Below are 16911 nucleotides of genomic sequence, written 5' to 3' on the forward strand. Positions count from 1 at the left end.
ATGCCTAATAAAACATTCATAAAACTATTAATTTAACAACTATAGGCCAATAAAATTTAAAGTTATGTGTATGTATTGTATTATATAACAAGCTTAAATTGTTCATTAAATATTTGAATTACTTATAGCTTACTCAATGCTTCATATACTATATATTTAAAGTAACGTGGAGAAACATCATGATACGATTTAGAGAATTAAAATAATAAACAATATACTGTTGGAATATTCACGGCAAATCTATAATATTAACTTCTTTTCTCCAAGAAACAATCAATCTCATACACTACCAAAATAATAAAGAAAAGTTTAAAATTGAATAGTATTTATTACCATTGACAATGGAATTAAAATAATTTTACATTATGAATTCTTAGATCAAAATAGTATATTAAATTCATTTTTTGGATAATACTTGTTCAAGATAAAACGAAATAACTATGTCTAATAATTTTCTAGCTAACAAGACTTTATCAGCTTACCCTATGGTTAAAACATCAAAAGTCGTAATACATATTGAATACTATAGTAAAATTAAACAATATTGTTGACATTTAATGACAATAAAATAACACCGGATTATGATATTTGCATAGGTACTGGGTTTATGAAGCAATCATAATAACTACTGTTGAAATGACATTAAATTTTTGAAAGATATTTAATACCTTCATTAGCATTTTTTTTAATAAAAATATATTCTAGAAAGATTTCTTATGTGATAGTTCTACAAAATTAAGTGCATTATTATAATTATTAAATAAATCATCACAATAGAGTATAAAGGTTAATATGTAATAACCCAAAAATTAATAAAGTTTGAAGAGGAATTGTAATTTGAATTTTAAAAAATATAACCAAAAATAATTCTCTACTGGAATATTTGCAGAAATACTAGAATTATTTCAATAATCTTGAAAACATAGCATACTAATGATATTTTATCTTATATTCGTGTATTTAACCATGAATTATCTTAATGTAAAATGATTGATACATAGTAATAAATTATAATGTTAACTTCAAACATGTATAAGTAACTAAGAAAGGTTTAAAAAAAAATATTAAAGGTAATTAAATATAAAGTAATCGTCATAACTACAAGAGTAATTTCAAAGATACATTCCTGAAAAATAATTATTATTCATCCAAAGGTTTAACAATCTCAGAAATCTCAGAAGATAAGAGGTGATGATGGAACGGTATGATAATGAAAGCCGCATGCGGTTGCAGGTCACAGTATGTCAGTCTCATAGATCTTACTAGTCGTGGAAAGGAACGTGGCTTGCGCGTCAGCTGTCCCCTCTGTTGTTTGAGTTCTGGGGAATGTGCCCGCTAAATGTGTCAAACTTCCAGATATAGGCGCAGCCGGGCTCATATTAAGTCCCATTTTAGATATCAAATTTGATTCACTACCAGTTTTCTTGAGATCTGGCGGTGGCACTACTGTTAGAGAATTTCCGCCTCTTTGAATTTGCTGTAATCGAGCATACTGTTCTTGCAACGCTTTTTGTTTTTTTAGCAATTCTTGGTGACGTTGTTCTAGTAAATCGTGACGAGCAGAAGGGGCGCGTGTTTTTGAAACGCCTTCCTGTGAATCCACTGAGTCGCAAGAACTGGAATTGGAAGCCGATAACATGGGATGAAGAGCAGCAGGAGAGGCTAAGGGTGACCTTGAGGAGGTTCGTGGAGGTGGAGGGGGTGGGGCACGACGGCCGGCCATTTGTAAAAGATCAGGGTTGCGTTCCGGTACGGGTGGTTTTGCTGCAGCTTGGCCTCGAGGGGCAACAGGTGGAGATAGCTCAGCATCAGAACTGACAGGACAGACACGCAGCCGTCGTAAAAGCCCGCTCTCTTCTCCTTCTTCGTCACCTCCTGGAGAAGGGGGGCGGGCGAATGTTTGCAGCTCATCTAACAGAGCGTCGAGTGCGTTCTCCGTACGCTGGGTGGAGTCGGAGGAGATACTTCCCCCGAGAGAGAGCGGTGCCAGGCCTCCGGACCCAGACTCGCACCCCATGCCGCGGCTGGTCCCCTGCAAAATAACAGTCATTAAAATATTCTCAAGAACATTTCCTGACAAGAGTCACAACAAATATATATTATACTTTCAACATCCGGTCACAGACACATACCATATACCTTTGGAAAAGGGGAACATTTACAACATGATAAAATCATATGCATACAGAAGTAAAATAAGCATTTCATGACAGCGTCAATTCAAAACATTTATTCATGAAAAACTATTGGTAAAATCTATAAATTTTATACATAAATTTTTCAGTCCACCTTAGGAAAGTAAAGATGAAATACGATTTCAAGATCAAAAATAAATATGTTGGTAATGAAACATGGATAACATGACAAACATTCCTGCAAAAAATATGTAACTAAAATGGAATTAATCATATTCACATTAACAAAAAAATCAGGTGAAATAAATATTGTAATTATATCAGAAAATGGCATTAACGTCTGCATAATGTTGCTTTCCCAATAAACTCCCATAAGTCGTATATTGAAGCAAAACTTTAACAAAAGGATAAGGCCAACTCCATTGAACGCGCACCCTGATAAGACCATTCCAAAACATAAAGGTGAGAAAGTGTGAAAATAGTGAACCATAAAATTTTGCGGATTCTCGAAAAATAATCAAACATATGAAGAGGTTTTGTGTGCGTAAGGGTTCGCTGAAAAAGAGTTTTTAGATAGCTATTTAAGTATAAATCATAATATATAAGCAAGCATTCCAAAAATAATAATTTAAATTAAAATCTGAAAGCGTATAAGAACAGTTTTATACTAATATCTAATTAATTATTTTAAAACCATGCTTACATCTAGAAGCTATTATCAAAACAACATTCGGCAGTATCTACGTTATTTTACCTTTTATTTGACAGAAAGTGTACACAACAAAAATAATTAAGGCAGTGTTATATTTTAATAACAGGTAGCTTTGAGTGAATCTTTTTGAAGAAAATATGGTGATATAATATGACTATTAAACGGCATTTTTAAAGAAAATTTGAATATAATTCAGTCTTCTTTTATATTTGGAGTAAACATTTAAATAATTTATTTTCACGAATATAGATATTAAAATTCAACTAAATAATATAGCGAGTTTAGATAAAACAGACGATACAAAACAATGATATAGACATCCCACCAACTGCATTAACGAATTATAAACAAAAATAATCTGACAATAACCCTATATCTTATATGATAAACAAAAAAATAAAAATATATTTTCTATACTGAATATAATATAATGTTTTAGACTGCTTGTTATTGAAATAGACTACTGGGTTATCACTGTGTGTTCTTCCTTCTTCTTTCCTCGACGTTTTGAACTCATTGCAGAATGAGATTAGCTTCTGCAACGAGTCCGAAACGTCCAAGACGGAAATACATACAGTTACAACCCAAAAACATATTTCTGAAAATAATAATTTTACAATCTATATGATATGTATTACTTTATAACAAGATAAGACTTGATGTTCCAAAGATAGACAAAGTTTAAAAATTCAATCTTCTATGTCAGATGTAAATTAACACATGTTTTCAATGGAAATCTATTATGACCAATAATATAAATTTCTCTTTTTCCAGATTGTGTAGGGTTTCCGATCCAAATAGTGTTCCTTTAAATACACAAGGAAATCACTATCCATTATAATCCTCTTTTATATATTGTCATATAAAATCATCAGAAACAAATAATATCATATAAAAAATATAAAGAAAATTTACCTCACAGTATTCCAGGCTGATTTTAAAGCTGAATAAAATTTTCAATCGAACTCAAAGCTAATTAAAGGAATTGAAGGTGTAAGAAAATATAAAATAATGGCAATGGTATTAATGATGTGGTAGATTTATGAATGAGATGATTGATTGATTGAATTAAACTAAGTGTTTTAAGTATTGTACCGTTAAAAATAGCTACCTACTAATTATGCATTAAACTGTCAAAATTATTCGGTTTAAGTATTGTTTTGTTAATCGGCGAAAGTTTTCTAATACGTAAATAAAGGTGATATTTAATTAATATAACTAACAAGGAATAATACTTTTCACTTAAACAATAAATACTAAATTCTGTGAGTGAAATTTGGGAAACATATTATTTTTATCCTACTTCTCAAAATAATAAATGAAAAAGCGGACTAAACAAAATATATTCATCGCAGTGTTATACAATATAGCCTCGATTAATCAAGAGAATTGAATAATAAAAATCTTATTTACTACCATGAAAATCATTTTTTATAACATTCTTATTATATTCTGTGGCTTTTTCTGACGCTTGTGTGAAACTAATGATCATAATTGAGTTTGAATAATGGAGGTTATACTGTATTATAGAAGTAATAATTATTATAAACTCCCAATGAAAATTGAATTATAATAGCTTGTTCTACTGGAATATATTATTGATTTACAAAAGAAGCAATTCAAGAAAAGTTAATTCAACAAAATATAATGATGAAAATGTAATGTAGTGTTAAGTGAGACTCATATTAATGTGGTAGAGTAAAATTTTGAAAAAAAATCAGGGGTGTATGGTGACATGCAAGCTTTGAATGATGATTTAAGTCTGAGTGGATTGGGAGTGAGGATAGCGTGAGGGAGGTGTTTTTCGGGTGGCAACGCCCCCTCTCGCGTTGTACAAAGTATTGTCCTCACTGATGTTAGGCACGTACTGAAACAAGATAATGCCAAAAAACTAGCATGCATGTGGTTGTACAACTACAACTAGGGTTAATACTCAAACCAATTATTTATACACAACATACAATACGCAGGCTCTATTAACAATTTAGAAGTATCTTCTTTCGACTTTGAATAATATTCTTCCAAAAACTAAATTGACAGCTGTTTAAAAAATGATATTCAAAATATGTAACGATTGGAAAAAATATAACCTCAAAAGGATAAATTTTTGAACAACTGTATTGCTCTCAAAACTAAAATAATATGGCTATTTATATCTTGATTTCAACTATTCTAATAATATAATGACAATTTGTCCAGCTTTTAAAAAGTGATGTCTGATGTTTGTTACATCTAATTTCTGTATGCACTTTCTAGCAACTTCAATTGAATAAAAATAATAACGAGTAATTTATTTGTGTTACACAATTTAAATAAAAATAATTGTTGAATATTATTTCTTGAAAAACAATACTTCTCAAAATTAACAGATGAAAACTTTTATCATTACCATATTTTTTACAAAAAATAAATATTTGAGTCTGCATAATACTACTGCAGTTATGGCCTTGTGTAAGCACTAAAAAATTATGTGCATATTTATATAAAGCAGAAATATATTAAATAAAAATATTGCAGTTTTCTCTAATATTATATTTACCTTATTAAATTAAAAATAGCTGATAATCAATAATATATTTTAATCTTACATTATTGAAATAACAGGGTGTATCTTGATTCGTAAGAATATGATAATGATCATTGTATTTATAATATTTTCGAAAGTTTATAGTTTGCTACAGTGCATAAAAAATCTAAAATGATCATGAATTTAATATTCAAAATATTATTTCATGATCAACAAATAGATAATAATAGAGGTATATAATATTTAGTAAGCTTAGATTTGTTTTTAATAAAAAAAATATATAAAACTAATAGAAAAAACTGAAGGCAATTTTTCATACTATTAACAGTAAAGGGAAATCTATTTGAATACATCCTATTTAAAAAGGCTAAAAGCCAATAGTTGACAGGCATTTTGATGCATTAAAGACATGCCTCGAAAATATTTTTAAAATTTTCACATTTACATAATACTGAAAAAACAAGCCTCTATCTAAATAACAGAATAAAAAAAATGATAATTGAAATAAATGTGCAAGAAATATAGAAGAAACTCTATGCAACTCATTTCATACAAAAATGGGTAGTTTTTTTTTAATGAATTACGATTTATTTGTCATTTGAAATGTATATATTATATTATATATTAGAAATAGTTTGCAGTACTGTTTCAACTATATTACGAAAGTATAATATGTCCATCATATAATTGAGAATATTGATAGATGAGTGTTATTTTTACATTATGGTGCTATAGTCACATTTTCACTTCCATAACATAGTAAGTAATTAATGTTTGATGCTTCTTGTAAAACCGTTTCTAAATTAAATAATTATTTATCTTAGCAAAAAAATGGTAATTTCAATTAAATTAAATTTTACAAAAAATTTACCAAATTTTTTGATAAATATGTTTAGTACATTTTTAAATAATTATTATTATTACAATTAACATAAGTAGGTAGTCAACTAAATGAAAAATAAATTTCAAAAGTCATGCAGTTTTCTTCCTGATCCCTTTTTTTAATAAAATTAGGTAAGTATATAACTCATATGGGCATGATAAATACCGAGAAGGTAATATACATATGAATTATATATACTAAAAGCTGTACGTAATTCCCTATGGGAGAACGTATAAAGATAAGTGACATCCATAAAATAATTTTTAATTTACCTATCCTAAATTTCACAAATTAAACTAACCAATGGAGTAAATGAATAAGGTGTTCTAAAGACAATTATTTCTTGGCACAATAAGTGAATATTTTAATGACAAGTGCTCATTACAAAATCAATATCAACCATGTTAATTTTCTATGTTGATTAAAATACCTACAAAAATAGAAGTAAATGCTAAAAAAACATTGTTGATAAATTAAAATGAAACAAAATTGATATTCCCACAACTGTTATCTTGTTTATGTTTATCATTAATGTATATATATACTATATTAAAACATTATAATTTAAATTTTAAAAAACCCATTTACAATATAGATTACTATTGCTGAAAAGGTCTTAAAAAATATTTTGCAATAAGGGGCCGTCCATATATGACGTCACACTCTAGGGAGGGAGGGGGGAGTCTGACATAATGTGATGATTTGCGATGAAGGGGGGAGGGAGGGTCAGAGAAAATGTGACGTCACAAAGTAAACAAAAAATATAAAAGGATCTGAAAACACAATATTGGGGATCGGGGATTTAAGGATAAATATTAAAATAACATTTTTTTGTTTTTTAACGTTTGTTGTGACGTCATATGTGGACGGCCCTCGAAGAGCTCAAATAATATAAGTATGTGTGACAATGACAATGAATATTGAATAAAATTATTCAGAGTATTTTTTCCATAGGTGATGATTTACTTATGTTTTTTTAGTAAATGAAAATATTGAAGAAATAGTTGATGTGATGAGATGAGATGAGACACATGCACCCTTTTTGCTTTCAAGACTTAAGACAATTGAAATTTGTAATATTTGGTGATGATTTTTTTTATTAAAAAGCCCATATGAAAAGCTACCAAAAAAAAATAATCAATACTTCCCAAAACAATGTCTACCTAGGTAAGTAATTTATCTCCTATAGCTAGTTTAATTTCTATAAATTTATTTCATAGATGTCACTAACCTATTAAATTTAGTCCCTCCCCTTAAGAAAAGCTGTGAATATAAAAGTGCTTGAACATTATAATGAAGCATTTCGTTTATTACAAAACCATCACAATGATATACTAGTAATTACACACCATTAATTACAAGCAGATAAATTTAAAAAAATCATTTATGGATAAAATAAAATGTAGGACGCACCTACACCATAATGTAAAAAATACAATGGGTCATGTTACAGACTTAAAATAATTGCAGTATGTAAAATAGGGTTAAAACCTTTTCACATTTCGATAAATTTGCCATATTGATAGTATCATAAATTTTTGCCATATGGAAAACATTACTAATTTTGTGCAGAATCAAGAGGCCAATTAAAACAAATACAAAATTTTTCATCAATTTTTTTAAAGAAAGATGTAATACAAATTAAATGCACATAATAGTAAAATTGAATATACAGGATTTGACCAAGAGAATGCCTTTTTTTTAAAAGAATTTGTTCCATACCTCTATCCGTGTAATCGTCTGAAGCTCATTTACAACTAATCAATTGTATAGGTGCCTAAATTAATATATTAAAATGCACAAAGTAATATGTTATTACGTATATATTCCGTTCACATACTACTTAATAATAAACATCAAATCAATGTTAATCTTACTATTAGAGATTGACCACATAAAAGTCGCCTCATCAAAATAATGATAATCTTTTGAACCTTGTATGTACATACATCAACATTGTTAACATAAATTTTGTATAATATAGATTGATAATAAAACGTCACTGTACAGGCCAATTGTCGTAACCCTCACTTTTCACCGAATTGACATTTTGATGGCAATGGACTTATTGCATACTCTTATACGAACTGGCTAAGAAACTGGCCTAATTCCTAAAAATTATTTCATAATATCAAAATAATTCAAAACTAATTTTTAAGCCATTTGTAACTTGACAAAAAGAATTCCAGCCAAATGCTGTAACTCTCTAAACGTAAGCCACTGGTGTGTCAATAAAAGAAAATTGTCAATTACTCCTCCAAAGTGCTCCGAGCCAAGTAGCATAACCCTCATTTTTTTATGAAAAACATAGCTAAATATATACTTATCCTATCATTGCGAAAATTGTAACAGAGCTTTGAAGTCTGTTTTCAATCAAATATGATTGATAATTTTGATTATTAAAATAATAAATCCAATGAGAACCTACAGTTCTTTCAGTTTCTGAACAATTTGATATTTGAGGGTTACGACAATTGGCTATGACAGTGACGAAAAGTTATACGCTGTGAAGATATATTGGTAAGCAATGGTGTATTTCAATATATTTTACTGAAATAAGGAAAATCACAAAAATCAATATTTTGGAATGAAATAATAAAACCTACGAAAGCAATCTCTGGGCTTATATCACTGTTAACTAGAGTATTCAATTTTGATGGGTAATCTGCATGACATAATATGGTAAGATGATGCTTGTAAAAGTGTTTAAAATATGAATAAAACAAGTGATATAATAAACATATATATATATAGAAAAGTATATATATATGAATAAAAATGTATCAAAAAAAATTAATATTATTATTATATATTGGTTTATATACTCATTAACAGTAATCGCGTCCTTGAAATTTGAGCTCCACTTCCAGCCATACTGGTGACAAATGGAAACAGGAAACAAAAAGCAAAAACGGATTTTTAAATTTATCAAAGTAAATTGATTCATGGTATGTTTAAGACGACAAGCATTTTTAGTCAAAAACAGAAATGATAAGAGTAACCGAGAGAGAAACAAACATTATTTTTACTCTCCCTAAAGACATGTAAAATTATCAGTTCCGATAATGATGGGGATATTGGGGTATTTTTCAATCGTCTTTTTCCTATGAGATTAAGAAATATATTATATATATACACCCATTCCATCTATTATATTTATTTTTACATTGATGATTTATTATGAAGACTTTAACAAAGTTAATTAGCGTGAATTTGGATGGCGATACTTCAATTTGAGAACGATATTTATATAAAAGTGAATGAATGTATATTTTAGCTAATCTTGTTTAAATTGATCGTTTTTGCCAACACACCATGCGAGAATTCATCATTTATCATTTGTGTCTATTACAAATTTACTAAATATTTTTTTAGAAGTGATGAAATATGTTTATTGGTTCACGTTCCGGTTGATTTCAGTAATTTTTATCAAAATTAGATTGTTGAGGAGGTAACTGGCAAAATATGTAAAAAAAAGTCTTATTTTGAGACATTCAAGTAATGATCAGTGCCTTCTCATTATATTTGGAACTCTTGAACATGTCATAGGTAATTAATTACCATTGATTCCAGATTCAGATTCAGATCAGGGATGGGCATAGATGAGGTCAACGAGAGCCACATTCTGGATTTTCATATATATATAAAGAGCTACACCATAGTCACGTTCTCATATAGTATTAAATACAAAAAATCAAATTTAATTAAAGGACAATTGTCAGTTATTAATTAATTAATTTAAAAACAAACTCGCGAAAATACAAGTATAATGGGGAAAGAAAATACCTATATTTTTATCAAGAGATATTGGGGCCCGCACTAAATCCAATGAAGAGCCGCATGCGGCTCTCGGAGCCACGTTTGCCCACGTCTGATATATATAAATATTTTGGAAGCTTATAGAATAAATTATTTTTTATTGCCTTTCTTTGATTGATACAATCAACACACATTAAATTATTATTGAGTTATATAAATATAAGCTCTCTCTGCTTGGCAATAATTGGAGGCAGGGTGCATTTTTTTATGTAGATGGCAGATGAAACACCTATGTGTTTGGTCATATCCTTCTATAGATTAAACAATTCCATATAAAACTTTATAAGTTTGGTTTTCAATCCAGGAACCGGCACTCAAAGACATATTGATTGAAAAATAATTTTTAAAATAACTGGCTAGACACCTATACAAAATTTCATTATTATGACTAGAATTTTAATATTCAACATTGAACTAAGTATATTTTTAGCAATTAAATAAAAACGACTAGACTCGGGTTTCTTTTTACGCAGTTTTTAAGTTATGTGAATATTTAATGCACATGCTCAAAAAACTGTATTAACAAAATGAAGAGCACATTGTTTACATACTGATACCGCCTAAACCATGGCATCCTCAGAGGATCCAAGGCCATGAGGCCTGAATCATCATTGGGCTGATTCATGCAAACATGAACAGATCGACTGCGAGGCAAATTTCTAGCCCGTAAGCTTAGATGTATGGAAATTTATAGTCACCCTTTTGCAAGTTCTACAAAATTTAATAGAATCAGTCTAGCCCTTAATATAAATAAAATCCTGCATTTTTTTATACCTACATTAATTCTATAAGCAAGCCAAGTAAAACCTAGCGTCATTATAAATTCTATACTTAGTCAATTTAAAAAATACTTAGAAGCAAGCTGTAATTTTAAAGCCAATCAATAGCAAACGATTTTGTAATTACCTATATAACTTAAAACAATTGTCAGCACAATATTTTAGATGCCGAAAATAGTAATTATTAAAACCTATCATTTTTAATATTATTACCTACATTTCATCCAATTTTGACCAATATTGGAAACAAAGTTCCCAGCCATACAATGTACCTAATACCTAGAATATCTGATATGAGAATATTTTGAAAAAAAAAATGTATTTGTATACCTAGTTCAAATATTTCAAAATATGTAGCTAACAAGCAAAGAAATGCAGAAGGTAATAATAATTCCAAGAAATTCACAGCCCCTTTCCAAAGCATGTACCTAGAAAAGGTCTGAAATATGAGACCTGAGGTACCTACTTACAAGCCAGGTACATATGCCAGAGGCTGTTTTTGTCATTTTTCAGAGATAGAATAATTGTGAATTGTTTGTTGTGTATTATTACTACGAGGGTGGGTCAATAAGTCCTTAGAAAAGCCGACAGGTGGCGCGACTAGTACTGTAAGCGGTTTATTTTCATGCAGCGGCACTACCGATTCAGTATGCTGCGAAGTTTCAATCAGATTGGTCGGGTTGTTGTGTGTTTCTCGTACATTTAAAAAAAAAATTTGCTTGTGGAAAATGGAAAAATGGAAAATGGAGAAAATTGAGTTTAGAGCTGTTATTAAACATTTTAATATAAAAGGGTTAACAGCAAAGGAAATAAAAAATGAGTTGGATTTAGTTCATGGCATATCTGCTCCTTCACTTGCAACTATTTATAACTGGTTAAATGAATTTAAACGTGGTCGTACATCAACAAAGGATGAACCACGCTCAGGACGTCCTGTAGAGGTGACTTCACCAGAAATGATCAATAAAATCGACGATATGGTGTTAAGTGACCGAAGATTAAAGTTGAGTGAGATAATTGAGGTTACAGGGATCTCAAAAGGTAGCGTCATTTCTATTTTACATGACAAATTGGGCATGAAAAAAATTTCTGCAAGATGGGTGCCGCGTTTGCTCACAGTCGACAATAAACGCAATAGGGTGGTGGTCTCTAAAGCCCTGTTGTCGCTCATGCAACGCAATCCGGATGAATTTTTTCGTCGCTTTGTGACTGTAGATGAAACATGGATACACCACTATACTCCCGAGACGAAAGAACAGTCAAAGCAGTGAATTGCGAAAGGCGAACCATGTCCAAAGAAGGCGAAAACCGTAAAATCAGCTGGTAAGGTTATGGCTACTGTATTTTGGGATGCACGTGGAATTATTTTCGTTGACTATTTGGAAAAAGGAAAAACAATAACAGGGGATTATTATGCATCTTTATTGGACCAGCTAAAAAACAAAATTGAAGAAAAACGGCCTCATTTAAACAGGAAAAAAATCCTCTTTCATCAGGACAATGCCCGTGTTCACACATGTTTACGATCAATGGCTAAAATTGAAGAATTGAAGTTCGAATTGGTCGACCACCCACCGTATTCGCCAGATTTAGCCCCCAGTGACTTTTTCCTTTTCCCAAACTTAAAAAAATGGCTAAGTGGACAACGTTTTTTTTCAAATGAAGAAGTCATCGATCGGATAAATGCTTATTTTGAGGACCTTCCGAAAACTTATTTTTCTGACGGTTTAAAAAAAATTGAGAAACGTCTAACCAAGTGTATTGAGCTCCAAGGAGATTATGTTGAGAAATAAAAAAAAAATACAAAAATAAAAACTGTTTTAATGCTTTTTTCTAAGGAATTATTGACCCACCCTCGTACCTACTCTGCCCTACCAGCCCATAATAGGGTCAGTCGGTTTTCGAACTCTCGAGGAGCGTGACGTCGGCCGTGGCGTCGCGCTCGCCGGCGTCACCGCCATTTTAAATTTATTTATTTTTTTAAAAAATATTTTTTTGAATATTTCCTACGCTGTAGTACTTTGTACCTAACTGTATTCCGGACAATAAAACGCCGTTTTCGCCAATATTTCTGCATTGTCAATCAACATAAGCATGTCCCCGAAAGAAGCCAGCAGACGATATCACCGTGACATTACATCATCACGGGGGGTCCAGCGCATTTACCTACCCCCCCCCCCCCTTTCGGAGGTGACAATAGGTTTCGTGCGAAATCCGGTACTGCCAGTTTAAGCATTTGAATCGGGACACACTGGATGTATGGACGTGCGTCCATGAAGTTAAATTTTTAATTGTTTGTCTTTTAATTATCGTGAGATTAAAATGCGGTATACTGTGGAACACATCTACCGCATAAAAAGAGACCCGAGTGTATATATCTTGAATTGCGTATAATCATTATCATGTACTTGGTATAAAATACTGTTGCCCTTCATACATTATGTCGTCAAATAAACGACTAATCTGAGACAAGAATAACCAAAAGGAATCAGTTAAATATGTAACGTTTCCAAGTTAGAGATAGCTAAATTAATGCTTGAATATGCATAAATTAATCAGACGATAATTTTTATTTAAAATGTATAAATTATTAGTGTTTTTTATAAGCAATTGTAGATAATATTAGGTACATAGGTACCTACCTATTGAATGTTGTAAAAAGCTTTAAAAACTGACAAGATATATCAAATCATTTTCAGCTTTGCATTTTAATAATTTTCCAGTTCACCCGCGCTTGAAATAATTGACTGTACGATAAGAGAGTTTCTTGAAAACATTTCCTTAGTTACGGTAACTTTGGGGGATAGTGGTAATCCATGATTAATTTGTAAATTCAGCTTCCTGTCAATCGATTAATCCCGTACCTACCTTATAAATATTTCCGAGTGAGTCTAAGACATTGGACTTTACAAAGGCAAGATTATTTTAAACTATATAACTATATTATGTACAATAAACACAATAAATACTTATAACCAAAAATATTATTAGATAATCTATATAATTGAAAAAAAATACGATATAGCTAAATAAAACAATAAATTGTTATTGTCTATTATTGTAATGAATTTTATTAACCTACCTACTATGTGTAACTTTCGTATATTATATTTGTGATATTGAAGAAACACTTTCCTAAAATCGACAAAGGAAAGACGCGAAAATTTGCATTTTTTTCATTTATTCTTCAACACATATTTTCCGACAAGGTAAATAAAGTGCCAGGGGTGCTGTAGACTGTTTTTGAAGTGCAATGCATTCAACTCTATCTATTTTTCCATGTACAGAAATTGTTGTAAGAATAGTATTAGGTACAAAATATGATATGTGATACTTTGTACAACATAATTGTTATGTAAGTAGAGATAAAAATGATGTTAATAATAATCAATTACTGACTGCCAAAAATTTCATGTGCCTGTAACATAGGATTTGTTTTATAATTTTAAGCATTAGGTATGTGAGGTTTTAAAGAGTTATATAAAAAAATGTAAGTATTCATAAAAATAAGAAACTAAAATAATTTAGGTGTTTCTTCATATCAGGTGCATAAAAATAAAAAAAGAACTTAAGCTAGATGCAAGTGAAATAATTTATATGCCAATTACACCAGAAGTGTTTAATAATTATTAATGTGCATGCTGTAGATATTATAATGCCAATTTCCATTAAATACTTTCTAGATAATATTTTTAGGAATAATACCGAGATTTCAACAAAAAAATACTAAGGTAAGTAATAATTATTATTTATGTATTGGTATTAGAGCATATTTTCAAATGAAACATTAGAAAATAGCCTCAAACCTTTTACCATTACTCAACATGCAAATACTGAAAATCTACAAAAAGTGCACTTGATTCAAAAACATACAGAATTGAATGCCTTATTTAAAATATACGAAACAATTACAATATATTTTACATATGGCAAAGTGCGAAAATACTGACAAGTACAATTATACTCGATTGACAACTAGGCCAATCATTTTTATTTAATTGAAATCAAGATTTTTAAAAGGAGCTGAGTGTCACCTAAGCAATGGTAAATTATTAGAATTTCAAAGTTCTGTTATAACTTTGCGCAGAAATTGTATTCAAAATAATTTCCAATCTACAAAACACACATGGGAAAAGGGTGACTTAAATTTTTAGCACTTATCATTCTCCATTTTAGTTTGGATTAACAAAATTTTGCCATGCATCTAGTGAAATAATAAAAACCAAATATAAAGATTGGTGAAAAGGGAGTTTCAAAGTTTAAAAAATCAATTTTATGTAGGTATATGTCTTATTTATTTGTAATGAAAAAATGCGAATTTTCGAGCTACCATCGCATAAACATAAAACTAAACTCTTCATGGTTCAGTGAATTGATTAGTGGCAGATTTAACGGTATCAAATAGATGCTTTAAAACAAAAGATATTTCCATGATAGAATTAATCTATTAATTATAATTCATTTACGCAATAATCAATAAAATTTTACTACTTACTACTTTTAAGATAGGTATCAATTGATTTTGAGAGTAATATGAAAGAACCTAAAGTTGTTAATATGATTTTGTCTTCCATAATATCTAAAAGTCAATATATTTTCAGTATCCAGCGATATGTGTATAGGTACTTCGGTTCTATCACATATTTATATAATATGTTACAATAAATTTTAATACAGCTTTTTGGATTATTACATGGGTTATTCAAGGTTATTTATATTAGAGCAATTTATTTTAAATTATTAATAGAAGATAATGAATACTACACTAAATTTAATGACATCTGAATTTATTGAAAATGCTCTTAGATTGCTCAGATTAATAAATACTTCATTATAGAAAATGTGGAACATGGAATTAATACAATTATTATCTTTTGTTAATAATATTCATATTCGTAGGCCTTTCGCTCATGGAGAAATTAAATTCCGACAAACTGGTTGCCGATGGAACTCATAAACAATGACTGGCGCTACTGAAACCCACTTGCAATAATAATCTCATAACCTCAAACTGTCAAACATATTGTCTTTCCTACTTCATTCTAAGCTCTTTCCGTAATATCTTTACGGGAATAATCTGGCAGCCTGCAATTAAACAGGCAGGAGTATTTTTCGACTTCTGCCACAAATTTTGCATTAAAAATCGGTTCGCTTATCTTTAACTTTTGTCGTCTTGACTTGTTATTGCATGTTCAGTTCAGTTTAGTGCTACCAATTTTGGTAAGAAAATATGATTTTTCATCGAATCTACTGATATTGGCACCACTGTTTTATGGGAGACTGGAAACTGAGAGACTAGCATGTCGCGTCTCTTCAGTTGTTCACTCAGCAATTGTTTTCAAACTGAGAGATTACAGTCTTGCCGTGAGCGAGCCGCAAATTGAAATACATTAACTAGATACTGGGTGGAATGTCAGTTTCAGTCCTTTTTTGAGTATTCTCATGAGCGGAAGGCCTTAGTTGAAAAGGGTGACAAAAAATATTTTTTATCCATTAAAATAATAAATGAGAATATAACTTTAATGCTCTATCCTCAAGTATAATAATTATTAGAGAATGAATGATAGTATTTTAAAATGAATGGGAGAAATTTTTAGACATTTCCTTATTAATACTTTATCATCTTTTCAACGGATTATATCAAAATGATGCATTTAATATTCTTAAATAAAGAGGCATTATCGAAAGTTCACGCAACATAATTTTAAAACGAATGAGTTATAATCTCGATTAATCAAACAATGGCAAACAATTCTTCAATGTAAGTGATATCTACAAAAAAAATATTACCTTTCAATCATAAAATACTGGTTAATAATAATATTTATACTGCATCTATATTTGAGAGTGGATTGTTCGATAAGCAACACTGTTATAACTACACAAAAAAGCCTTCAGTTTTACCAATAAATACAAATGTATTTTAAATTACCTTGCTGTGAGCGGAGTTGTTCTCATGGAGATTCTGATCATCCATAGACATTCCTGATCCTCCCGGAGAAATGCGACCACCATCACATGGCAAACGTTGTTCTTGCACACTCGCCAATCTGAAG

General features: G+C 30.0%; 1 protein-coding gene across 5 annotated transcripts in view; it reads right to left on the reverse strand.

Annotated features, from left to right (window-relative positions):
• Positions 1-406: 406 nt before the first annotated feature.
• LOC147079327 (coiled-coil domain-containing protein AGAP005037) overlaps positions 407-16911 on the reverse strand; it is a 608924-nt gene continuing 592419 nt past the window's right edge. For 2 of the 5 annotated variants that reach the window (XM_085940028.1, XM_085940056.1), the window contains 2 exons: positions 16788-16905; positions 407-2032 (listed from right to left, as the gene is read on the reverse strand). In XM_085940028.1, coding sequence (XP_085796154.1) covers positions 1235-2032; positions 16788-16905 — 916 coding nt within the window. In that variant the 3' untranslated portion in view covers positions 407-1234. Of the gene's footprint in view, positions 2033-4311; positions 4715-16787; positions 16906-16911 lie in introns of those variants that run through there. The other 3 variants (XM_085940051.1, XM_085940043.1, XM_085940036.1) reach the window with 2 other exon arrangements.

Source organism: Rhyacophila brunnea, unplaced genomic scaffold (genome assembly GCF_057557595.1).
Source record: "Rhyacophila brunnea isolate RB1 unplaced genomic scaffold, BYU_Rbru_1.0 scaffold_1, whole genome shotgun sequence".
NCBI classification, from domain to species: domain Eukaryota; kingdom Metazoa; phylum Arthropoda; class Insecta; order Trichoptera; family Rhyacophilidae; genus Rhyacophila; species Rhyacophila brunnea.